Source organism: Mesocricetus auratus, unplaced genomic scaffold (genome assembly GCF_017639785.1).
Source record: "Mesocricetus auratus isolate SY011 unplaced genomic scaffold, BCM_Maur_2.0 Super-Scaffold_100707, whole genome shotgun sequence".
NCBI lineage: Eukaryota > Metazoa > Chordata > Mammalia > Rodentia > Cricetidae > Mesocricetus > Mesocricetus auratus.
The window spans coordinates 4,437,569-4,451,398 of NW_024429269.1; the positions used below are offsets into that span (position 1 = coordinate 4,437,569).

Below are 13,830 nucleotides of genomic sequence, written 5' to 3' on the forward strand. Positions count from 1 at the left end.
AAAGCGTCAGTACTTCCTATAAAGTAGATCCTTTTAACCAGTCTTCAACTGGTTGTAAAGAAACTCAGTCAAGTTCCCCCTTTGCGGACTCCAAATGCACCCAGGAGCATGTTCTTGTGTGTAGCTAATGTGGGTTAGTTGTGGAAATCTCTGGCGTTTGCCAGCTGCTTCCCACATGCCGGTAAGTACCCAAACTATGGGAACGATGCAATACAAGGGCCTACAGAGGCAGGTGAAGCTGGGGTTGAGAGCCAAGGGGCCCAGGATGGTGTGACAGGGAGCTGGGGCATCATGGGGCTTCAGGGCAACATAAATCTCTAGCCATCACAAAAGGCTCTTCTGTAAAGGGGACAGGTTGAATGACACTTTAACAAGTTGATTTATTTAAAGTGCTTGGAATAGGGCCCAGCACATAAGACTCCGCTTAATAATAATCATCTATTAAAATCCATAGAAAAGGTTACTGCGAGAGAGACAACATGAGAGCCACTTTTCAGAGGGCTGCTCTTCTTCAGGGAACTGGGATTTTCTCTAAAGACTTGAGGCTGTTGAGGACAGCAATGACGGATGCAGCATTAATGCATTTTGACTTAGCGTAGTAACTCCGGGCAAAGGTGGAACTCGTGTGCTGATGATTTTACAACTGTCCAGACTATTACATGCAGTGCCCAGTGTGCTCACCTTATTTATTATTCCAATTTCCCCTCTGACCCAAGACAGTCTGAGGGACCGGTGGGAAAACATGAAAGGTGAGACTTCTGGAGAAAGCGTTCTGTCTCCTTCAAAGCCGATGGTCTTAGTTAAACTCATACTTTTTCTCAGCCACCTACTTAAGATGGTTGAGTGGCACTCACTAAGATAGGCCCACACTTGATCCCCTGCACCGTAAACTACACAAAATCACCCAGGAGCTCACTAAAACTACAGTCACATTTTACGTCCCTCTATAAATGTTGACTTGAAGCCTGTGGCTGCTGGGGTTTCATCTCTCCAGTTGGCCTAAATGGTTCTCATAGGTTCCCAGTTCTGCAGACAACTTTCCCTTGCCCTCTTCTCTTCCATCCTTACTCCTCACTTCCCTTCACAGGATGGAGCCATGTAAGCTCTCTAACACTGAGCTCCAACCCTTGGATCTTACCTTTCTACTAATCTAGGAAATTAAATTGAACCTAACACTATAACTGGGACTGGAGAGATGGCTCAGCTGTTAAGAGCACTTACTGTTTTTGCAGAGAACCCTTTTGGGTTCCCAGCACCCACAAGGCAGCTCACAACCATTCCTAACTCCAGTTCTGGGGAATACGACACCCTCTTCTGATTTCCTGGGATACCAGGCATGCACATAGTGTACATACACTCCCGCAGGCAAACCACTCACACTCACAAAGGTAAACTGGTAAACACATCTTTAGACTCACTGGGACAGAAGGCAGAAGAAGCCAGCAGACAGGTACTGGTAAGATCTGTGCCCTGTAGCTCTCACACAGCTGCATTCCCTTCTGGGTCTCTAGTTTCACAAACAAGATGGGGCAAGCAAAGAAGTTGTGATGAAAAGTGACTTTAAAAACCTTTGGGGCTTTATTGGCTTGGAATTCTGAATTCAGGGACACCGGATGAAAATGATGCGATTACTTCAGGCTCCAAGTCCACCCAGATCCTCTCTGGGGTGGTGAGCTGTCTTTTGAAGCCACTGACATGGTTCAGTGTTCCTAGACAGTAGATCTATTCCATGGACTTTCTAATTCAAGACTCTCTGGGTCAAGTTTCCCATGTAACACATGACCCCAGAAATGAAAACCAAGGGTAAAACATCACAGTATGGGCATAGGCTTACTGGGGTGGTCCCCACCGCTACCTCGACAGTTCTATGAAAACCAAGGCCAGTGGCACAAGACTGTCCCAGAAGGATGGGAGGCAGGGTCTAAGAAGCAAGCAGGAAAACCGGGAACTGGAAATACAAGAAGAGCTTGAAAGAAGGCAGAAGAAATGAAGGCAGAGGGGAAAGAAATGGCGGAGAGGACTGAGGCTGAGGGCTCCACCACCACACCTGGCAGTTGGCTGGCTCAGAGGCACGTGGGTGTGTGGCAAGGGGAGGGAGTATGGACACGAGGCAACAGTGCCTGGTTTGAGCATGGCTAGGTGTCTTGGTCTACACATAAATATCTACACTTGCAGGAGTTTTCATAAGGCAGTCCTAATGCAGAGCCTACTCTCAAGAGGACAGTTTCATGTCTTAGCTTCTCCATGCTTTGAACTTCCTGGGACCTCCTGATCATTATATACAAACAGGTCTACCACAGGAGATTCATTCAAAGGCAGGAGACAGAAATAAGTCTGATGAAACACCCAGTGCAGGAACTCCTGGTGACCTATGGAAGTTAGGGACTCACTGTCCCCAGTTGGTGTTGTCATCAAGGGGGGCCTGGGATCCTTGGTGGCCAGTACTCAGCAGAAGAGAGAAACAGCCTCCCACCAACCTGAAGCACAGCACAGCAAAACCCTCACTGGGGAATGCAGTCCTGTAATTCCCACTTGGCAGAAATGTATGGCTGGCTGCAGAACAAAAGGAGCCATCTGCATCCAAGTCACTGCCTCTTAATCCCTTAATTAGACTAAGTCCTTCAGAAGGAAGCACCAGCCAGTCAAGTGACTGAAGGAAGGAAACTAGAGTGAACACACACACACACACACACACACACACACACACACACACACACACACACACACACACAAACCCCTCTGTATTTGTATGGATGTGAATAAATACTCATGTTAAAGGCTCATAGTATAAGAATCTATTTGTTTATTTATTGAAAAGGCATGATCTAGAACATTCAAGTCAGTTCTCTCAGGAAGGTAACTTGGGGAAAGGTGGTGAGAAGATGTGCTGACAACCTGTGGGCATGTTAAAAGATGCTGAGCTGCCCAGGGTTCACTGTGCTCTGACTTCAGGCCAGAGCATCTGCTGTGTGCCAGCCCTGCAGTGTGCTGGCAGCTGAGTGGTCAGAGGCTCTGGCTGGTGTGAGGTCATCTGGAAGCTTTCTTCTTCTTCTTTTTCATGGGTGCTTTTTCTAGTGTGATGTCTATTTCTACCCATCCTGGCCTTTGCAGCTTTTTCTTTGCTTTCCTCTTCTTGGACTTTGGGGCATCATCCTGGCTGTCGGGTGACTGTACACAATCTTCTTCAGCGTCGGCAGAGGCTTCCGAGCACTCGTCCCCACTGGGCCCTCCAGGCTGCAGCTCAGGTCGGTCTCTCTTCTCGGCCACAGGCCCCTCACCTGCTTCTGCACGCTTTGTCTTCTTGTGTCGCTTGGCCTTGTGTTGGGGAGAGGTCTCCACACCTGTGAATGCCGCTGCTTTGGCTTTTGTCTTCTCCTTTTTCCACTCACCAGAGGTCTCTGAAATGTCAGACTCTGGAGCCGAGGCCTTTGACTTGTTTTTTAACTGGGCCATCCTCTTGGCAAAATATTCCTGGATGGTGAAGGCACTGGTTGTGGTAGTAGTCATGGAGGTGTCCACCTCATCTGCAATGGAAGTGCTGCAGTCATCCTGGGGGAGAAGAGTGGAAAGCAATTAGCATCACTCATTCATACCAGGGAGCAGCCAGGAGCCTCGTGGAGCCGTTCCTGCTGACCCTGACTTGCTGAGCCCAGAACAAGGGGGTGACACTGACTGAAAACCATGTGGGGAGAAGGCCAGACAGACTTCATCTGGCAGGTGATGTCACTGACTTCTGAAGAAACACCACTGTGAATGAGGAGTACGCCCAGAGCCTCCTGTAGACATCAGGGACCCGAATGTTCTGGAGCTTTGTGACTGATTCTGCAGGTCCTGTGCTGATCTAGAAACTGACATCGTGTGTACAGGGTATACTTGGTTGGCCATGCTCTGTGAGTGAAGCTCTCTGAATTATAAAGTAGCACATACTGAACTCGGAATTTTCTTGACACAGTAGCCCTCAAAAGTTTTAGTGGAACTGAGATTCATTCTGTTTGAAATTCTGGCAGAATCAACATTCTATTGAATTATAACTGGGCCTTAAATGGTCACTGCAGCTCAGAGTTCTCAAGAGTTCTCACCAAAGGGCATCAAATCAGTACATATCAAATCAACACTGCTTATATGTTCTCCAGTCCGTGGATCAAAAACAAAATCATGCAGTCTGTAAATTTTGAAATGTAAACAATAAAATGTAGAATGAGTGAGATAAGTGGGGAAGTTTAAATACTCTCCAAGGTGGCTGGTAAAACAGCTCAGTCATTAAGTGCTTGCTGCAAAAGCATGAGAACCTTAGCTCAGTCCCTAAAACCAACTGAAAGAGCCAGGCCCAATGGAGTGCACCTGTAACTCCACATGGGGAAGTCTAGACAGGCAGATCAGTGAGAGATCCTACTTCAAAAAGCTACTGCCGAGACCTACTGAGGAAGACACACACAAAAGAGCTGACCTTCTATTCTCTTAAGACGGGTGCTTCTCAGCCTTCTTAATGCTGCGATCCTTTAGTACAGTTCCTCATGTGATAAAACCATAGAATCAGACTCAAAAGAACCTTCATCCAGTGACTGATGGAAGCAGAGGCAGACACCCACAGCTAAACACTAATCTGAACTCCTAGAACCCAGTGACAGAAAGGGAGGAGTGATGGGCAAAGGGGTCAAGACTGGGCTGGTTTAACCCCCAGCAACAGCTGACCTGAACAAGGGGGAGCTCTTGGACCCCAGACTGATAGCTGGGAGGACAGCATGGGACTAATCCAGACCCCCTGAATGTGGGTGTCAGTGAGGAGACCTCAGCAATCTTGGGTAGTATCTATCCCTGGCACACAAATTGACTTTGGTGTCCATCCCACAATGAGGGATGCTCTCTCAGTCTGGACTCTTGGGGGAGGGCTTAGGCCCTGACCTGGATGAAATGACAGACTCTGGAGATCCCCCATGGAGGGCCTCACCCTCCCTGTGGATCAGAGTGGGGATTGGGAGGGGGGCGGGGGAAGAGGGGAGGGAGAGGGAGCTGAGATTGACATGTGAAACAAGCTTGTTTCTAATTTAAATTAAAAAACCCTATAAATTATTTTTGTTGCTACTTTCTAACTATAATTTTTACTGTTATGAAACATAATGTAAATATCAAGTTTTGCTACTGTTATGAATTGTCATGTAAATATCTGTATTTTCTGATGATCTTAGGCAACCCCTGTGAAAGGGCTGTTTGACCTTAAAGGGGTTGTGACCCACAGGCTGAGGCCCTCTGTCAAAAGACTCATACTGTGAATCTCATACTATTTGCTTATACCAGAGCAAACACATATGTGCTTACATACACACAAACACACATACACAACTGTCAGTCAGCAAATTTTGCTGGCATTTCATTAGGTCATACTGAAAGAAATAAAATTAGCTGTCTTAGGACTCCAAAACCAGGTCACTTAGTCTTTTTGCTCCTCACATTTTGAGTGAGGGCTGGAATTCTGCATGACAGAATGAAACACCTTCTTAAGGTTCTTGGTATTTGCCAATGCCAGGCTGATGGACAAGAAAGATCTTGCCTCCCATGTGAGTGCACACACCCATAGCCATGCATAGACATGGGCACTGGGAAGGTGGCCCACTAATGTAACAGAGGTCTCATTGATGGCTGCCTGCCGGGTGTGAGCTGCTCTTCTTTGAGCCTGTGTGAGTTTGGGACTAATGCTCAGGCAGTATAGCCTATGGCTCCTCCTTGTTCCTTTACTTATTACCTGTAGAATTCCTGTTTTCAATAGTTTAAAAGCAGGAACTGGCTGCCGGTGTTAATCATCCTTAGTTATTAGGAAACACAAGACCATTTCTGAGTCACTTGCTCAATCTCCTGGGTCTCTAATCCCCAGGAAGCATGGTCCTAGGCAACTCCTATGGTGGGGAGACGCTGAGAACTTGGGTACACCACTCAGCTCAGTCAGGCAGAAGAGAAGTGCTGAGTGACAAAGTCCCTGTGAGAACTGTGGGGACAGCCACCTTCCCTCACGATGGGAAATCTATCTTTTAGTAAGGCTTTTAATAGGCTGGCAATCTGATTCCTGAGGCAGCAATGCTCAGGACTTCCATTCTACACTGGTAATTAGAAACAGGTTTCACTACTGATTAAAACCTTGGTTCTGTAAAACACAGAATCATATGTACCTTTATAAGAAAATGAGTATTTTCAAATCTGGTTTAATTTCAAAACAGTTACGTTTTCAAAAAAGTTAGAAACAATTTGTGTCTTTTTACATTTCCATTAAAATACATGACACAACCTCAAAGAAAACCCACCATACTTAAACGTGACTTTCACTACACTGTAAACTTTGAGAATGTTTTAGTTTTATGGTGGTGTTTTAAAAACTGGAAACAACCTAGATGCCCCTCAACAAAAGAATGGTTAAAGAACATGTGGTATATTACTCATCGGAAAAAAAACAATGACATCATGAATTTGCAGGCAAATGGTTGGAACTAGAAAAAACCATTCTGCATGAGGTAACCCAGACCCAGAAAGACAAACACAGCAAGTACTCCCTCATAAGTGGATATTAGGTGTAAAGCAAAGGATAACCAGGCAACAATCCGCAGTCCCAGAGAAGCTAAGCAACAAGGACCCTAAGAGGAACGGATGGATCTCCCAGGGAAGAGGAAATAAATGAGATGCTCTTGGTAACCTGGGTGAGGGGGGTGGTAGACAGGAGGGGATCAGGGGATGGGAACATGAGGGATCAGGATGATAGAACTGGGGGCTAAATGGAGGGGGGTAATGAAAGAGATATCTTGATAGAGGGGGCCAATATGGGGTTAGGGAGAACACTGTGTCAAAACCCCCAAGGTTTGTTCTTGAAGGGTGGGTTGTGGTGGGAATGGGTGTCTGGAACTAGTGACCAGAACTCTCGCAGTGCGGATTTCCAAGGTCCCACTCTAACACCCTGAGCTTTACCAGCAGTAAAGACATACAGGGAGACATACAGATGTTCTCCTGGGCTCAGGGAGGAAAAGGTGGAAGAGTGTGTGTATACCCAGCTTTCTGCATACGTTTCATGCCATACGTAACTGCACATGACCAGAAAAAGGTGCTCTCCTATAATATGGGGACTTCCTAAGAAAGGGCTCAGGGAGAGGGCAGGGGGACAATAGAATTAACACTCTACACTGTCCTACTTTCCATTTTATTCACTATTAAAAAGAAATGCTCACACAGAGCAAACGCCTGATATTTTCTATGTATTTTTGAAGTCTTTGAGATACTGCATGAAGCAGGTTCCTGGTTAAGCTGGCTAGCCACAGAAAGCCTCTGGTTTTCTCACTTTGTTAGAGGTGCTTAGTGTAGTAATTTAAGAAAAGCGGCACATGAGAGAAAGATGCCATGTGACAGGGTTCAAGCAGAAGGATCTTTTATTAGGGAAAGGGAAGGGAAGAGACCAGCCTCTGGGGACAGGAGCAGCTGGAGAGAAGAGAGAAGAAACAGGGGGAGAGGGAGGGAGGGAGGGAGGAAGAGAGAGGGAGGGAGGAAGAGAGACAGAGAGAGAGAGAGAGAAGGAGGGAGGGAGGGAGGAAGAGAGAGAGAGAGAGAGAGAGAAGGAGGGAGGGAGGGAGGAAGAGAGAGGGAGGGAGGAAGAGAGACAGAGAGGGAGAGAGAGAGAGAGAGAAGGAGGGAGGGAGGAAGAGGGGGAGAGAGAGAGAAGAGAGAGAGAAGAGAGAGAGGGAAGGAGGGAGGGAGGGAGGATAGGAGGTGGGCAGGGCCTTTTTAAAAGGGAACATAGAGAAAATAGAGAACGTGCACAGATGGTTCTCTTAGTGGCTGCAGCTGAGGGTGTATCTTGTCAGAACCCCAAGGACAGGCCAGTGCAGATGCCTGAATACTAACATTGAGTATACAGGATTTTGTAATTTGTCAAATTAGCAAGTGAATTTCCTTTACAAAAACTGGTTTTGTTTTGTTTTTTCCCTTTAGATTGGGTCTTGCTTAGGCTGGTCTCAAACTCATAATACTCCTGCCTTATTGGGAGATAGCATTCTATAAATATGTGTCTGATTGGTTTGAATAAAGCACTGTTGGCCAATAGGGAAACAAGATAGGTGGGACTAGGAGTCTAGGAGGATTCTGGGAATTGTAGTGAGGAGAGCTCTCACCGTGTGATCTCCCAGGAGCAACGGGTGCTCAGAAGTGCGTCCTCAAAAAGATAAGTTCTTATAAAATATATTAGTAATTATGGGTTAATAATTAAATCAGAGCTATCCAATAAGAAAGCAAGCAAACATCCAACATAGTGTCTTGTGTGCTATTTGGGGGCTGAAAGAAGCAACAGAAACCAGGCGGCAGGTAGGAAGAGTACAGGTTACACAGCCTTAGCCTTAAGAGTGCTAACATTACAGGTTTACAATACCACATTGGGCTGAAATCTGACTATCTTAGAAGTTCAACTCTCCCTTGGGCATTTGCAGTGTTGCCTACTCCATGTTAACACGCTTGAGGTCTTTGACTTGGTTTCCTCATCAGTAACCAGTAAATTCAAGTGCTAGGAGGGTGCACAGACTATGCCACAAATACAGCAGGAAGACCCCATTTACAATCAAAGAAAGGACAGGGGTGCAAAGGAAAGATGACCCTGACATAACCTCCTACAGCAGGAACTACAGGTCACCCCTGTCTCCAGCTTGAACCTGAAAAGCATGTGTTCCAGTTTGCTGTCATTCCTAGAACAGGTACCCTGTCTAGAGCCTTGGTAGCTCAGGAGCCTCTGCAAAAACTCTACTGAGCTATAGAGAACTCTGTTCTTATACCCTACCACTCAAACATGTACACTGAGTAGGATTGCCAAAAAAATGCCCCAGACAGGCTTCTCCTTCACACCCTCAGAAGAATAGTCAGCTTCTTTGGGGGCAAGGAAAGCAAGCAGGTTGAGAGGGAACTTCGGGAGGTGTTTAGAGATGATGTCCTGGACAAACGTCATCCGAGTACTCCAGACACTGCTGTGCAGGGATGGGTGTCAGAGACAAAACTTTCAACTCACCAACGTTTTTCACACATCACTGCTCATCTTAGCAACAGGAGCTTGGAAACTTTCTGCTTGCACATTAAGACACAGACGTGATGTATAGTAGTAATTCTCCAGTGAGATTTCTCACTATAAGAAAATGTTGACACCCAGAGCTCAAGGGTAACAGATACTCAAAGGCAATAGACTTAGCAAGTGGGCTATTAGCTTCATTGCTATTGTCCATGATGAACTAACTCTTGCTTCTACAACAGCCTGTCTGTCACCATCGTGTGCTGAATTAGGCTATGGGAAGTTAAAGAAGCTTGGCAAGACAGCAGTCTGAAGATTCAGAACACTCTATGTTTTCCAGACTCTAACGCAACAGTTCTGACAAACCCAAATGAGGCTATAGTTTAGCATTGGGAGACAGAAACCATACCTGTTCATTACAGACAGATACACCAGGTATGAAGTGACTGTGTGACTCAGCAGCATAAATGCAATGCCGAGAACCAGTGTATGGCATATAGGCTTCACACCTTCCAACAGAAGAGACAGAGTGAACTGATTCAGGTCACCTGCTCCAGGTCCTAGAAATGGCCTCTTCCCTCATGGAACTTAGAGCCTCCATTTAGATAGATCCCTCACAGCCATATCGATCACTTCAGTGATGGGACCTAGAATCGCCACATAAACAAGTACCTACAAGTATCTCTGAAGGGTTATCTAGGGTAGGATAACTGGGGTGGGAAGATCCATTCTAAATGTGGGTGGTACTAATCTTTGGGTTGCAGGCTCCAGATTTAGTTAAAAGGGGAAAATGAACTAAGTACAAACATTCGTCACTCTGCTTCTTGGTCCTGGATACAGTGTGACCAGCCACTGTTCTACCATGTATCTTCCCTGTTAAGTGGACTGCATCCCCTGTAAAACAAACCTTCTCTTACGCTTTTCTGGGATTTTGTTCAAGCTTTTCTGGGATTTTGTTCAAGCAACGAGACAAAAGTAACTACAACAACTTCTCTGAAGGTCCTGTGTAAGCCTTCAGCAAGCCCAACCTGCAGAACTATCCCCTCGTTTACCACCCACACCAGCAACTAGCTGGTTTTATTTTTTGTTTTGATTACTTGTTTTGCAAACCTCTTCTTAAGCACATTCTAAGTTTCCTGAGGGCAGGGGCCATTTTCTACTTGTATTCTTCATGCTTTCTAATGAGAAAGTCAGGGAGTGTCAGATAGAACTGACTGCATAGGTGGGGAAGAGCTCATGCCACCACCCACTCACCTGTTGGGCAGGCTGGTGTCACCAGAAGGCGTATGAGGGCAGGAAGCAAAAGGGACCAGTCCTTGCAGAGCCCTGTCTTCTCACCCAGACACCGACATTTCCTTCAGTTAAAACTCTACCTCATGATAAGCTCTGCTTGCAAGGAACAAAAATTCTGTCTGGTGCAATCCACCAAATACTATGATCCTTAGTAATATGCAGGCCTAAATTAAATGGCCAGAGTGTTTGTCCCAGGAGTCGATTATCTCACCTTACCACCATCACTCTCCAGGGGGAAAAGTCAACTGAGAAAAAGCACAGTGGTGTGGGAACTGTCACACTGTCTATGGGATTAGCTGGACACATCAATGGCCTACCTGGACTTAACTGTTCTTCACAGAGTGAACAGCAAGAGATTCTAGAGTTTAGGAAAGCCACAAGGAGCACAGTTCTTTGGGAGGTTGAGTAGCAAATGAAGTTCCTTCACAGCCCCTGGCCTGCAACTAAAGGGTTGGAGAAGCAGTAGTTCAAAACTTCAGCTAGAAGTTTCTGGGTATCTCTGTGGTTTCCCATCCCTTTTGTGGCTTCTGTGTAATGGAAAACACAATGACTTACAGGCAGAGCTACTTTTGTATTCATAAAGCTTGCTCAAGCATAAAATTCTATACTTTGAGTGACATCTATCATTTACATTTGGAATTAGGCTAAACACATAAAGCCTCAGTTGTGACTAGCTTTAGGATTTGCCTAGAACATGCCATCACTTTCAACATTAGAGAGTACATAAGGGAATCACAACAAAAGCCTCACTGAAAGAAGACAAGTTTTGATGTGAAGCAATGAGAACTCAGGGTTACCGTTAATAGAATGTAAACGTACCACAACCCAACAGGAACAACATGTGTGCATGTGTGCAAAGATATATAGAACCCAGTCACCTGTAAAATGCCCACTGCAACAAGATTCCAAGAAGGGGCTCCCTAAAACAGGGACTGAGAAGTTATTGCTGTGGGCCTACAGGTTCATCTCCTAAGTAGATTTATTTTCACATTTCTTAGAAGTAGAGCAAGAGAATCTAATATAGGATATTTCCTAGCATGAGAAACCACATGAATTAAGTGACCATAAAGCTTGAATATCTTCAGTAAAATGTCTATGGAAATGTTTTCTCTTTAGTTACACAGTTACACAAATACTTGTCAGAGGTGCTAAGTAAATATCTGCCTGATGGGTAAATTTAAAATACAATCTGCTGTTGTGACCATTATACTGACAGCTTTTGGGAACACAAGATGCTTTTCAATAACACAAACACACACACACACACACACACACACACACACACACACAGAGTCCTCTTTATTCTTGGTTTCAATTTGGTGTTAAGGTTTGAACATGTTCCCTGAAAATGTTGGAAACTAACCTCTAAAACTCACAGGTTAAGAATATTTGAAGGCAGAGACTCTGGGGAGGTAATTGCAGGTGGTAGTAAGGGGCCCTAGGCTTGGTGAGTGGCTTTCCAAGAAGACTGAGACACATGGGCTCATGGGCTTGTTAGTATGTGATGCTTCCCAGACACAGTAGGAAGGCCCTCACTGGACACTGGTACCTTGCTATCAAAATTCCCAGCTTCTAGGGCTCTAAGAAATAAATCTTTGTTCTTTATAAATTGCCTCGTCTAGGTATTCTGCTAAAATGGCAGAATATAAACGAAGTGGAAAACTCTAGTAAATTGTTTGCCATTCCAGTCAGGGCAATGAAACGCTGTCCATCTGACTAAACATGATCATCCTTTGTCGCGGAACTCTGTGCTGTCTATGCTACCTGCACTTTAGTCATTTTAATAGTGGCCTATGTGATCAGACTTTGTGATACTGCAGTACTGTGATCAAGCATGCCTGTTCTCCTTTCCTCCTCCTCCTCCTTTTCCTCTCCAGTGTCTTCTTTCTGGATAAATCTCATGTAGTCTAGGATGGCCTCACCCCCTGAACAACAAAGGATAACTGAATTGCCAACACTCCTGCTTCCACCTTCTGAGTGCACCACAATGTCTGGGTTATGTGGTGGTGGGGATGGAACCCAGGGCACTGTGCATGCTAGACAAGCACTCTAGCAACTGAGCTGCATCCCCTAGCCCCCTTGCTTCTCTAATAATTCTCTTAACTTTAAAGTCTAACGCATAAGAGTAGCAATCCTGGCAACTCGAGTATGTCCCAAGTTGTAAAGTACATCCGCTGGGTGGAAGGCAGCTCTTAGGGGAAGGCGGTGAATCATATGCTGGGGATGCTAAGGTCTACAGTCAAAATGAATCTTCTCCCAAAATTGTTATCATGAAGAAAAAAGTCTTGGTAGCTTTCTGCTGCACTTCAGGCACTAGGAATGACTCCTTCCACCCAAGGTGGCAGGCACATCCAAGATCTCCGCACACATCAACCTGGAGCAGTGGGGGACTGCTGCATACAATAGGGCTTTAGCTTGGGCTTGTCTTTTGTTAGTGACAAAGGCTAACCATACAGAACTGGGCCTGTAAATGGGAGAGTGGCTGCAGTTGGCTCTCAGAGAGCAGAAGACAGTATTTCAGGAAAATGTAGTGACCTGCCATGAAAGAGAATCTGGGTGATCCTGGGAGCACACAGAGGTTTCTTCTAAGCTAGGCATGGGGTTTTGCTTGGAATTCACACACAGACAAATGACCTTCCATGAGGCAGCAGGAATGGAAGCACGAAGTAACTCCCTTTCTACAGGCCAAGCTCCTCACCTGGATGCCAATGTTAACAAAGCTGTGCAATCCTTTCTTTCCTTCTTTTTCCATTTGCCTGGCAGCTGCTTAAGCTACCCCTCATTAGGAAAAGCCAACATAAACATGTTTTAGAAGGACCATTCTCCATGGCAACAACTTTTCAAGTGATGACATCAGAATCACTGACAAGCCATGCCACCTCTGGGGAAAAGAGAGGAAGGAACAGAGCAGCTTCCGGCTTCCCTGGAAGGTCTTCAGCCTTTGAAGCTGCAGTGACTCACTGCACACTGGCCACCACAAGATCACCATCTCACCACACACTGGCTACCACAAGATTAACGAGGCTTCTCCAGAGCAGAAATAATCAACGTGACATGGGCACCAACTTCTTTGAATGAAGTCTAAAAATAATCCAAATTGACTGTCTTTTATAATTCTGGGTCAAGTGCTTCTCTCCCTGCTCTCCAGAAGGAGGACACACAGCTTCCACTAACAGCCATGTAGAAGCAGAGGCTTCCAGGTTCCAGAGAGCACGGCTCCCCCATTTTCTCCTCTACAGGAAATTGAGAAAAAAGTCACTCAGGAATCTTGACAACTCCAATTTGGGTACCTTTTCCTAAAAAGCAAAGTGGTTTAAAAAGACATTAGATTGTTTTAAAAATATTTTGAAATTAGGGGATAAAGCACTAGGACTCACTAAGATGTCAGGTTCTTTAGAGAGTGGGTTTTGAAAGAAAAGATCTTTGCAGAGTTAACATTTTTATTTATTAGCCATAACTAGTCAGGGTTATATTCAAGAAAAGTAGGTTAATTTAAGATAATAAAATTGGAAAGACAC

General features: G+C 45.4%; 1 protein-coding gene across 3 annotated transcripts in view; it reads right to left on the minus strand.

Moving 5' to 3' along the window:
• Positions 1-2,783: 2,783 nt before the first annotated feature.
• Positions 2,784-13,830, minus strand: part of Pinx1 (PIN2 (TERF1) interacting telomerase inhibitor 1) — a 63,789-nt gene continuing 52,742 nt past the window's right edge. For 2 of the 3 annotated variants that reach the window (XM_005075264.4, XM_021230221.2), the window contains one exon: positions 2,784-3,549. In XM_005075264.4, coding sequence (XP_005075321.1) covers positions 3,028-3,549 — 522 coding nt within the window. In that variant the 3' untranslated portion in view covers positions 2,784-3,027. The remainder of the gene's footprint in view (positions 3,550-13,830) is intronic. The other variant, XM_040740641.1, reaches the window with a different exon arrangement.